General features: G+C 36.4%; 1 protein-coding gene across 1 annotated transcript in view; it reads right to left on the reverse strand.

The window, feature by feature from the left end:
- Window positions 1–9293, reverse strand: part of LOC149576612 (putative mitochondrial-processing peptidase subunit beta, mitochondrial) — a 48357-nt gene extending 39064 nt beyond the window's left edge. The window contains exon 1 of the mRNA XM_089818489.1: window positions 8362–9293. Coding sequence (XP_089674615.1) covers window positions 8362–9051 — 690 coding nt within the window. The 5' untranslated portion in view covers window positions 9052–9293. The remainder of the gene's footprint in view (window positions 1–8361) is intronic.
- Window positions 9294–13295: the final 4002 nt, after the last annotated feature.

Here is a 13295-nt window from a genome sequence, read left to right on the forward strand (position 1 = left end):
AAGATGCAATCTAGATGACAAAACAGATGAATAGAGACAAAACTGGAAATGATAGATTGATCCAACTGTTAAAAGCCGAAAATGAGTTGAATCGGGGTATAGACAGCTGTACTGATCTGTGATTTCAGTTTGGGCTGAAGCTGCTGGGCACAGAATGTTTCAGACATTCTGTACCTGGTACTTTTGATTTGCTCAGAAAAGTTCCGACAACTCCGTAACTTGTTCTTGCACACAAAAAAAAGGGAAACGGTTGGACACTTTTCTGTACTTTTGTTTATGCAAGGTGAAGGTTTGATTCACCTTGCATAAACCCTCAAGGATGGATGTAGAAATCACTCATACCCATGAAGATGTTTGAATGTACTTGAACTCAAGGAGTTGACTTTGAAATGTAGAATAGAAGTCAAGGATGCCCTCACAAATGCATGGATCTATGAACACCGCTCCTAGATCTTCAATGTAGATATGCTTCATAACCACTTGCAATGAAGGAGAGATGAATGTGGATGGTAGGAAAATACCTTTTTGCGTGATTGAGAATTCCTCTACTTAGCCATCATGAGAGAGAAACTTGTTTCAATGGAGAAGATTGCCAGAAACTTGCTTCAATGGAGAATATTGCCTTGGAATGGACTTGAACGAATTTGAGAAATTAATCTTGAATTCAATTGCTTGAATGCTTGAAAGTTAAATGCCCTTATCTTTTGATTGCACTTGATAGCTGGAGTGTAGTTATGATATGATATGCAAGATAAGGAGAGATGGAGTGTTTATATCACAGTAACGAGAATCGCGCTGAAATTGCGTGAATCGCCGATTCAGCAATCAGATTCATGCACGCCGATTTTTTTGGTGTCGGAAATCGTAATCGGCAATTTCATCAGTTGAATCACATGTATCGGCAATTCACTCAAAAAATCGCCTGAATCGCCATAAAAAATCGCCAAAAATCGGCTGGCAGCAGCAAGCATGTTTAGTTAGAAATAATAATAAAATCACTTATGTTTTTTGCTTTCTTTTTTACCTTTCCTCTTTGTTATAACCCTAAAGGGCCTTCTAATTGTTTAGCATGACTAGACGAGAGGCGAAGAGAAAAGAAGAACCATAGGTTATTAAAAATAAAAATAAAAAACGACAACAAATTAAAAATGTTTAGAATGCATAACGGACAATGCCCAAGGGAAGGGAAAGACATAATCAAGTAGTAAAACATCAACGGTTCCCAGAAAGAGTGTGGGATCAAAAGAAAATCACAAAAACACTGTGTTCCATGTAGTTTTGTGTGGGTTTCAAAGTGCTAATTTGGTCTTGGCACCGCCTTGTATCGCAACAGGGAGTGCACCTGGGGCACTACCCCAGGACCCCACGAGGGCGCTAGCCCTCGACCCCGCTGGGGGCGTTGCCCCCTAGAGCCTCAATCGCTGCAGTTATTAGTCGTGGGAAGTCTGACTAGTTGATGAGACCTGAAGCTGTTGCAGGCATGGAGTGTCTGTGGTGGAGAGAACAACAGAGCAAGCCTTTCAAGAGGGGTGATATGCTTTGAAGCACTTGGAGTAGGTGTTGGATGTGAAGCTGTCTTATAAAAACTCTTTACCCCATGTGGTAAACACAAACTTCCATGTTTATATATGTTAAGTTTCAACTTCTATTTGATGATGTTATAGTGTGTTTAAGTTATATTCAATAAAGGGTGCATGAAATAAGTCTTAAATTGTTAAAATCTCTACATTTAAAGGGTTTTTTCAAATTTGCCGATTCATCGCCAATTCACCGGCGATTCACGATTCGATTCGGCCATGCCGATTCCGATATGATTCCGATTCTCGTTACTATGGTTTATATACTTCATCCATCATTTTGGGATTGAAAAATGAGGCAGGTTTACTACAAAATCTCATTTCCCACCAACACCCCCAACATAGGGCTCTCGACCAAAAGGTTTGGGAGCAAAACGTCAAGTTTTCTTAACTCAAGGGAATTAACCCAAATTTGAATTGAGTGCCGAGATGATGGAAAAGATGCGGGAAAAGAAGAATCAAGCATAATGGACATTAGATCACAAAATCACTAAAAATGGGACCTAATAGAGCATTCAATTATGGATGCTAACTTTGTAGGATGGTATAGTAACAAGACAACTTTGGATCAGCTTAAACCTGGTTGGAACCTCAACATGTTATTTTTCTTAGCATTTGTGTATTTGTGGCTTTTACTTGTAAAGCATCGCATGTTTTTCCTTATATGATTCTTGGAGTTGAAGTTGTTGATGTTTTCAAAAGGTTGTGACAGAGGATATAAATAGAAAAACTAAGTTTAATGAGTCAAGAGTGTGAAAAAGGATTGTAACATCTGCATGCAACAGATATTGCTTTTATAACAGATCAATTATCAATCTTTGTAAGTCATGTTGTCTTAAGGGAGTTGCAGTTCTTTTGGTTTTTAACCTATAAAATATAATGTAATCTGGTTTCATTTGTGAGGTTGGATTTGGATGATAACTCCTAGTAGCTTGCTCACCATGGTTTTTCCCTGTTGGGTTTTCACGTAAATCTGGTCCCTTTGTGTGCAATGGTGTTACATGCTTCTTTCTTTTTGAATTTCTCTATTGCGGATCTGATTTGTTCATAAGATAAAAGTTTGAATATATGTTACTATTGGATTGGTTGATTTTTAGTGAATACCGATTCACCCCTTCTCTCAGTTTTTTGATGTGCTCAGCAATATCCGAGCAAGGTTCCTTTGTACAGCCTAACAGCTAAGATATATGTTGAAATGGACACATGGGGTCTAATGTACTGCCTAATCTTTTGGAGGGTGATAAAATAATAGACTTCAATGAAAAAGATTGTGAGGGTTTGACTAAGAAGGAGAAATCATATCTGCAGTAGAAGATCCAAATGTAGCAAGCAAAGAAAATGAGAAGCTTAGGATCAAATTCAAGAGACAAAAGAAACAATCACCAATCTGAAAGTACAAGTTGAGGAAGGAAAGAGAATTGCAGATTGCCTAAATACCAAGCTAAATGACAAATCAGTTGAATGTTCAAAGCTTGAAGAAGAGATTGTTTCTCTGAGGAAAGAATTGGAAAAAACAGAGGATCAAAATGACAAAACCCTAAAACTCAAGAAAAGCACTAACATTCTGATGAGATAATCAATAGTCAAAATTTTCAAAAGGATACAGGTGGTCTTAGATTTAAACGAGATCAGAACTCATAGATGGATGCCTGTAAAGATATGTTTGAAAAGTAAACAAATTGAACTCACGCTGAGGAATTTTAGAACTTTAAAGATGAAAAGTAGAAATTGGAAAATGAATCATACAAAGGTCAATGATCAAAATGGCTTCAAGAAATCTTCTCTTGGACATGTTTCTACTTTCGGGTTCTCTCAATCCTTTCATGGTTACTGTTACTTTTGCAATAATTTTGGTCATAATTGTAGAACCAAGAAGAGAATAACTACTAACATGGGTAGGAAATTATTTATGCCCCGAAGATGTATGAGATCTCAATCTTTCTATGGTTACTGCTATGCTTGAAACAAATTTGGTTAGTATGCTATAAATTGCAGAACTAAGGTGAGGGGAATTGCCTTGAAGTAGGAACATAATACTATCTGCTATAAGCAAAATCACTCAGGGCAGAAAGCAATATTCTGCAATGGTAATTCTATGAAAACACCTAGTCTAAACAAAAGAAAGTGGAGATTGCCTTGAATAAACAGGAAGAAAATTAAAAAGTTTGGAAAAAGAAACAAGGGCAAGACAATGAAAAGAAGAATGGCAGTGTGTTTGTCCAATGTGCACAAAACCTCATAATAGATTGAGTTAGAGAATTGACTTAGGGACTACCATTTGCAAATCTTGTAGCTCCCTAGAAAGCATAAAATGCTTAATTTTACAGCACAAGTTGATATGTAACATGTTATTTGAACTTTGAAGGATATGATTGATGAGTAAGAATTAAGTTGTTTGCTCAAAGTTGTGGAGCAAAGACACATTATGGGGAGGTTTGCAAAATGATTTTGGATCTCTACAATAATATAGAGCTGTTTGGCAACAACTTGCCTTACAAGAACAATGGGCATTTGTTACAAAAAGTTAGGGCATTCATTTGATCGGTCAATCTCATTCAAAGACAAGCAATTGCATCCAGAGCTGAGAAGTAAAGAAGGCATTTGAAGGTTGTGTGCATTTGGAAGATCTGAGCTAAGAGTGAACCCCTAGTAACAGAACACTAAGGTAATTTTCAATTTGTCTTAGAAAACCCTTGTGTTTTGAGGAAAGTACAATCGCAGCTCCACCAAGGTTGAAATTCAACAAACATGCTGTCAAAGCTAGGGAAATGGGCAAAAATGGAGCATTCTCCTTTATTCCAGCGGATGTTCTGTATTGATAGGATATACATTCATTCTCCTCCGAATGAAATTGACCATATGATGTTTGAAGATCTCAGAGATGAAGTCCTAGATGATGACTGTCTGTACAGACAGGAGTATGCAAATGTCAAAGCCAAACATCTGGATATGTGCCAAGATTACCTGACTTCAGCTATAAGCATGAATGAATAAGGTATGTTCTAAGCAGAATATATGATGAATTTGTCCATCTTGATAATTGCTTTAGAGTCACTAAGCAGTGAATAACTTAATTTTCTATTATGATAGATATCTTTTGATGTCTATGCAGATCGTGATAGATTATACTTTGCATTATGAGAATGTGTGTGCACATACCTTATTAACATTTTTGAGTACATGGTGAATGTAATGCAAATTGACGTTTTGGAAGCCATTACACTGAGTAATTGGTGAATATCTTGCATCTCAACATTTTGAAGACCATTACTTAGAGTATGTGGTGAATATCATATATTGTTATTCTAGAGACCAATACTCAAATGTGATATCAAAATGGTGAATACCATAAGTTGATATTCTGGAGACCATTACTCAAGAGTTCTGGTGAATATCATATGTTGATATTCTGAAGGCCAATACTCTTGATACCATATGTGATATCAAATGTTGAATATCTTCTCATAAAAAATATTCTTATATTACATTGAGGTAATATATGGTCATGTGTTTATCCTCCCTAGCTAAGAGACAGTGTTGATGTTTTGTAGCTTTACTCGGATAAACTACATCAAGATATGTGTGTGTGTGTGTGTGTGTAAGAGTTTAAATATGATAATGAACAGACATGTCCCATGAAGGGACATGCCTATTCTCTCACTCTCTTATAAATATAAGGGGAGGCTGCAGTTGGAAAACATATACTATCATGAGTAGCAGCCCTCTCTATCATACCACCACATCTGATCTATGATCCTCAACGTAGAAAACTTCTTATAATGGAGTTCAGCAACACGTCATGGTGGTGGGCTGAACCTCTGCAACCCTTGCTCAAGGTACTTTGTTAACAACTGCCAGTCTGTGTGCAATCATTTTTTATTATCTTTATCAAATTTGATCCAGATAATATTCTTTGAATGACTGCTCAACTGTTAAAACTTGAAACATTACTATAAAAACTGTGCAAGTGTAAAAACATTTGGCAGGTCACTGAGTTTTTCTCAACAATCAAGTGTCTACAAATTTTACAGTTTAAAAATTACATCTAAATGGGTAATGCAGAAAGCGCGTCCCACAGAAACCACTTGATAAGAGGTAAAGAACCCTTGTATATGAATGAATCTGCCTTAAATACGTTAAACATGCAAACAAAACATAAGCTTAAACTTTGGAAACCCACAGCCAGCCAAAGATCCAAATCCAACAAACTCATTTCAAAAACAATTAAACACTTAACCGTGTCTTTTTGAAATCTTGACCAGCATTAGGATAGTTTGTGACACATGTCAAAGAGTGTCCTTGAATGAATAATGCAGATGAAAACAGGGCACCTAAGTTGGGTAGTCAACACTAACAAGTTATAATAACTATGACGAGTTGTAAGAGAATCTCCTTAACATATTTGCATAACACATCTTGGACTATGACATTGGGATTTGTGTCATGACCTTCTGTTCACCATACCTCTTGCAAGTTGCTACATGGTTTTCCAAAAACATTTAATGGTTTCCTATTTATTGGGTGACAGGGATGGAGTATGTACACTGTATTTGCATATTGATATTATACTTCCAGAATTACTCTAGAACTTAGAATTGCCAATTCTTCTATACAGGCATATACCTACAAATCATAGTGTAACCTTTAATGTTGATAAAACAACTAATTCAAGATTTAAAATGTGGGGTTTTTCTCCTAAAAAGATTTTCCTCGTGTATATCATGTCATTAGTTGAATATTTTGTATTAATGTTTGTCCAGTAACTATATTCATTCTATTCTGCACATTTCTCTCCTCGTAGATTAGTGTAGGAAGCATTCCACGACCTTGGCATTCATTTAGACAAATGACACACTGATGACATGTACCATTTGCAAGCTGCAAGAAGGAAAGATAGCTGGCTGGACCAACTCACCAGAGAACTAACATGCAACCTAAGTCAACACACAAAGATTTCACGTAAATGATGGATAAATGAATATCTAGCCAAGCAAGTTAAGAATGAAAGAGAAACAAAACATGAGATAGGAAAGGAATAAGGCATACTCAGTGGGCTGCCACGACTGTAACATAGGAGCTTAGCTAAGGCACGGGAGCATGTAACAACGCATATGGCCAGGAAGTCAAATGCAAAGGCACAATGAAGGCTCAATAAAGGAGTTCAATGGGGCCCATTAAATCTCTCTAATCAATCATTTCCAGAGAGTCATAAAGTGAACCTAAAAAGCTATAAAAAAATGCCAAATGCAAGATTGGCTGTCAACAAGTTGAACATAAAGTCAACCAAGACATGAAAGCTCAGAATTTTCAATTTGGGAGACACCAACTTCCCAAGAGTCACAAGGCCCACTCTAAGAGCGTAACACATAGGAGCTTAGCTAAGGCACAGGAGCATGTAACAACGCATATGGCCAAGAACACAAATGTGGGGGTAGAATAAAGACTCAACAAAGGCATCCAATGGAGCCCATTGAATCTCTCTAATCAATCATTTCTAGAGAGTCATAATGTGCACCAAAAAAGCTAGAAAAAATGGCAAATGCAAGATTGGGTGTCAACATGTTGAACATACAGTCAACCAAGACATGAAAGCTCAGAACTTTCAATTTGGGAGACACCAACTTCCCAAGAGTCACCAGGCCTACTCTAAAAGCGCAACCGGCTAAAGGTTTCAAATGCAGCAAAAACTCATCTCAAAACAATCAAGATATCATTATGTAAAAAGCTTCAGGAAATAAATGTGTGTTAATTTTTCCTAGGTTGCATGGGTATGCACACCCACAACCCTGGGACATGTACCCAAGTACCAGATATATGTACCCCAAGCACAGGATACTCAGTGAAGAGCATCATAGCTAAGGACCTGGATTAAGATTTCTGATTTTTCTTTTGGTTTTTGTTTGCGTATCAGCTGCTTGTTTATCAAGTTTAATTCAATATGTAATCAGTTTGAAGCTTTGATATAATACCGATTAACAGTAAACTTTATCAGTGTTTAAGTCAGAAGTTTATCATTTGCAATATATCATTGTTATATGATTTATGATTTTCTTGTTCATATTAAAAGTCTGTCTTCTCTGTTATGTGTCTAAACATTTATCATACATTATTATTACAAACATATTGTAAATCTGAAACTGGAAACAATACATTACATTTGCAAACTTTATCACTATTCATATTTCTAAAAACCATGTGATGACTCATACTTGCAGATTTTTTGTAAATATTAAATTAAATTAATTAAAAAAAAGTTTGACATACCCTAGTACCCCATCCCCTATTTTTAAAAATAGGGGTACCCGTACCCTAAGTATCCCTGTCCCGTGCAACCTTGATTTTTTTCATACTCTCAAAGTGCAACAAGATAAAGATTGCAAATTCAGTACAAAAGTATCTTAAAAACAATTCAGAAATCATTATGTATAACGTTTCTCAAAATAAATGTGTGTTTAGTTTTTGCATTAACATTCTGTGACGGACTGTGACGGACGATGAACAACAATCATTACGTAAAAAGCTTCTAAAAGAAGTGTGTGTTTAGTTTTTGCATAAGCACTTCATCGCTCATCACCAAGCTGGGAAAAGCTGAAGAATAAGTGCGTCATAGGAAACGTTAATGCAGATACTAAATACACAGCTTTGTTGGATGCTTTGCACATAAAAAAAATGAAACCGTTCAACTCTACCATTACTGATTAACAAAGTATTTTTAAAAGCGAATAACAAACCAAGTGTTTTAACTATGCAGCAAAAATACAATTAAGAGGGAACAAAAGGAAACCTCTTCCATTTCTCTGAGAATAACTTCACGCTCGCGGCGAATAGCCTTCTCATGGAAGCACGAGTTCTGCAAAATGTCAGCTAAAATATCCAGCGCATTATTGACATCCTCCTTCATAACCTTGGCAAAATAAGTAGTCTGCTCCCTCGAAGTGTAGGCATTGAGATGGCCGCCCATGTCCTCAATTTCTTGTTCGAGAGCCAAAACAGGCCTCTTTAGAGTGCCTTTGAAGATCATGTGCTCAAGAAAGTGCGCAGTGCCATTGGTCTCGGCAGTTTCGAATCGGCTGCCAGCGTCGATCCAGACCCCAACGGTGGCCGTGCTGGCGCTCAAGTTCGACTCCGTGGCAACCCGCAGTCCGTTTGGCAGTGTCGTTATGCGCGTCTCAGGAAACGAGAGAACTTCTGTGTGGTCAACAACTCTGGGTTCCGGTGAATTGTAGCGAAGAAAGCGTGCATCTAGGGTTTGAACTTTTTCTAAGATTTGAGCTTGAGTTTCTTCAACGGTTTGGGTTTCTTCTGCAACTGCTGGAGCGGCGGGGCTGTTTAGTTCGCGCCAGGCCTGAAATTTCCATAGAGGATTTACATTTCTATTGATTCTTTCCCATGGTTGAATTTGCTTCCATGAACTGATATTGTTTCTCCGCATTAAAGCTCTTGCAGTAATTTTTGTTATCATCCTGCTGGCCATTTTCAGCTAAAACCCTAAATCCCAGCAAGGAAGTCTCGCAGTGAAGTTATAAAGACGTGAGACAGGGTCTATCCGGAGTACCGTTGCATTCCAAATCAATATTTATGGTCAAATGTGCATATTCAGTCTCCTGGATAGAAGATTCTCCACTGGGGTTTCTTCTCGTGAAGATACCTTCCCAGCTTGGGTTTTACTGTTAACTCTTATTTGAGATTTTTAGTGTATGGTGCATAAGTTACAGCTACTTTTTGGGTTTTAAAAATGTTTTTATCGTCATACGAGGATTTCAGAAATATCAACAAATTATTCGGACAATTGAATTATATGATAGCTTTCTAAAATTTAGCATGGGAAAAATTATATTTAGTTGGTAAACTAAATAATTTATTAGTTGATAGACTACTATACATAGGGTTTTCAGCTAAATCTATCTCCCATCCATCTGGTTTTAAACAATTTTGGAAGATAGTAAATGTAAATTAAAGATAACAAATAAAATTTGATTTTAGAATCAAATCAAATGAAGATCAAATTCTATTTTAATTGGCAACTAATGTTTTTATATTTGCAAATCAAATCAAATCAAATTAAATCGTCTCTAGAAAATCAAGTTAAATCTTAATCTTTCTTGATCAATAGTTTTTATATAAGATCATTTATTGCAATTCAAGAAACTCATATTTTATAGTCAGCCTATGCCAAAATGGGAGTGCTTTAATATAGGACTTTTGTCAATATTATTGATAGAAATGATGTAGTAGACATGCAATATGTGGAATTAAAGACACTGACATTGTATTGTTTGATAGGATGCCTCAAAGAGATGTTACGACATCTTATTTAATGATTGCAAGATTTGAAGAAAAAAAATGCAAAGGCTTTAGAAACTCTCACACAAATGCAGTCTGCATGAAAATGCGAGAATCTCATCACAGGCTACATAGAAAGTGGGTTTTTTGAAAAGGCTTTCAAAGTCTTCAAGCAAACATAACCAGGTAGGAACATCATTCCCCCCAACCACTGTACTAGAATGAAAGCTTCCAAGGACCATTCCCTCTTAGCTCTCTTGACTTTTTTCATGCCCCTAGATTAATGGAGAGCGAATTATTTAATTAATTAATTAGGTGGTCCCAAAATTTAAATAATATTATAAAATATCTTTGTAATTAATTCATTTAGTCATAAAATAAACAGGGGTCAAAATAATAAAATAACAAATAAAGTTATGTTGGCCCATTATAACTTTCCATTCTTGGAAGCCCTTATGAAGCATTGGTTGGCATTGTAGGTAATGAGTGGAATTATATTTTCTTGTGTATTTGTGATTCCAATTAGAATTGAGTTCTTGCTTGTAGTTTTAGAGGTGCAAGACCCTTCCTAGTCTGTAATTATAGTTTCAATGGTTAGCAGCCACCCTAGCCTGTCGTTGGAAACATCACCTTGGATTTTTCACTTTGTTCTTTATTCTCTAGATTTGTGAAGTCTTATCTAGAAGAAAAATTTGTGCTTATAGATGTCATTAGAGAATACAAGTTTACAATTGATGGTGATTCATTTATGTCGTCCACATGTGGTTTTATCTATGATCTACTATGTAGCCTTGGATTACCATAATAATCATTCATATTTCTAAATAGAAAGAGTATAATATTAATTGGTGGGTATCATAGGGAGTTAAAGGGTGTTAAAGAGTGTTAAAGGTTAGATTTTGAAAGTATACTAAGAGTGTTGTTGGTTGAGAGTTGAAGGTGGTGAAAGGTGATTGGTATTGGGTACATTAGCATCTGATATAATGGAAGTGTACGAACTAATATGGTGGAAGTGTCTTGACTGAGGTGGTGAAAGTGTATTGACTCATATGGTGGAAGTGTCTTAACTAAGGGCAGTGGAAGTGTGTTGACTATACGGTAGAAATGTGCATATTGGAATGGTGGGAGTGTGTTTATTGGTATAATGGAAGTGTGTTATCTAGTACGATAGAAGTATGCTTTTTGGTATAATTAAAGTGTTATGTATAGTTGAAGTATATCATGTAGTATATTATTGTGGTATGAAAGTTGGTAACCATGTTAGCCTATTGGGAGAATCATGGCACCTGTCAATGGAATGGGAAATGTACATCTTGATAGAATGACCATTATTTGAAAAGAAGTCAACAACAATACCAACAGATCGAGGAGACACTCAATCACCTAACAAAAGAAAGGGCAAAGGGAGATTCGCAATGCTTTAATACAAGGCTGACGATGCCAACTATTGGTGTAAATAATTATTCACTATTTACACTTACTTAAGTTTACTTAGGTTAATGCATAATTTTATTATTTATTTATTAGCCACCTAGGATTATGCGTACTCTTGTGAGTTGTCATGTTGACAACACAGAAGTTCGCACCTCTTTTATGCACACGATGTCTACAACACAGGAGTTAGCACACTAATTAAGCACATGGTGTCTACAACCTTGTCATTCTTATCCACTCATCTAGAATGATGGATAAGGCATGTGCTTAGTTGTCATGATGCTTATCTTATCTTCTGGTTCTTTCTAGAGACATTCTAGGTGCTTCCTGAGAGGCCTTTATATACAGGCAATCCTAGTGTGTTTGCATATCATATACTGAATAGAGCAATGTATTAGGACATACTTTGATTAATTGATCATATCCATTTTTTGGTCTATAGTTGTGCTTGTGTTTGAGTTCTTAGTTCCTGGTTGAATTTTGCCCTAAGGTAAATTTTGACATGGTATCAAAGCTATACCAAATTTTTACATGATATCAAAGCTTGGAGATTTTCTCATCGCATAGCCATTCAAGACCATTATTGCTTCAGCACCTTAGCCCAAATCTGGAGTATCGCAGTTATTGGGAGTGTATAGTACCAGATCTGACCTTGTCATTGCATCTAGAATGTTGATCCAGTGAAAATCAACTATAAAGTTGCCTACCCTAGGCCAAGTCGATCGTGAGGCAATTTTTTTTGTAAACTGACACTCGAAGGCCCGATTTGCAGCATTGGTATGATCATTTCAGATCTGTACATTTAATTTTTAGATCTACATTTTTTTTCATCTGCATCTCTACAAAAAAAAATCGGACTACATTATTTTTTGGATTTTTTTTTGCCATAAAGCCATAGGAGAGATTTTTTGCAAGTGAAGATTGGAGCTTGCGAGTGCAAATCAGATATTTGCATCACATTTAGAAGGTCCAAAAACACCCAAATCAAATTTTGTTCCATCCAAATCAGATATTCGAGGCAAAATCTAGAGCCTTTTTTTTTTTGGAGGCGCGGCGGCAATTCAGAAAAAATAACAGCAATAGTGATTTTCAATTAGCGATATCTCCCTCATACAGACTCCTTTTTGTGAGCAATTTTTTTTGTTTTGGGGTAGAATTTTGTGATCTACACATTGGTGTAGGTGGTTTGAGATCTCTATTCCTGAATTTTTCTACAACTCACAAATTCCAATTTTTCCCACTTAAAATGCTTAGTACGGGCTCATCTGGACTCCAAATTAGGTTCCATTTTTTTTTTGAAAGTGCATTTTTTTAATCTACTTTCTAGATCTATAATCATGTTATAGGTTCTGTAGATAGAAATAGTACTTTTAGAAATAGGCCCTAAATTGGCAAGTGGTTATCAAGTGCCTAAATCATACAATAGGGGGGGGTTCTTTGGTTCTTTGTTTATTTGGAGGTTCATTGCTTAGTCCATCATGGAAGAGGCAGATTTGATTTCTTTGACCCCAGAAAACTATCAGTAATGGAGTCAACTTGTTATCAAATTTCTCAGTCAGCATAATGCATTACCCTATGCGCCAAATCTTGAGTATAATCCTGACCAGAGTCACATCATTTGGCGTACTCTCTTTCTCTTTATGGTAGATGACATTCTCGATACAATGTCTAACATTAAGTCATCTGATCCATATGTTACTTGGATGTATCTTTGGGAGCACTATGGAGATCCAACCATTCTTCCATTCCCAGAAGATCTTCTACCTCCAGTTGCAGTTGACTCCTCTTCAAATGAGATCACACCTCCAACTCCTGTTGCTCCTATTGATCTTGTTCCAGCCATAGATTCTTTAGATTCAGTGCAGCAGGACCCTTTATGTCTTCCTACTCTACCTTCATGCGACAACTTCCTTTATGCCCTTGCAAGCCTATTCATGGAGTCTCAAATTGAAGATGTGGGAGACACTCTTGATGATATTCATCTTCTCTTTGAGGTGAATA

This window comes from Cupressus sempervirens, chromosome 1 (assembly GCF_028749045.1).
Source record: "Cupressus sempervirens isolate cs-2001-9-10 chromosome 1, ASM2874904v1, whole genome shotgun sequence".
Taxonomy (NCBI): domain Eukaryota; kingdom Viridiplantae; phylum Streptophyta; class Pinopsida; order Cupressales; family Cupressaceae; genus Cupressus; species Cupressus sempervirens.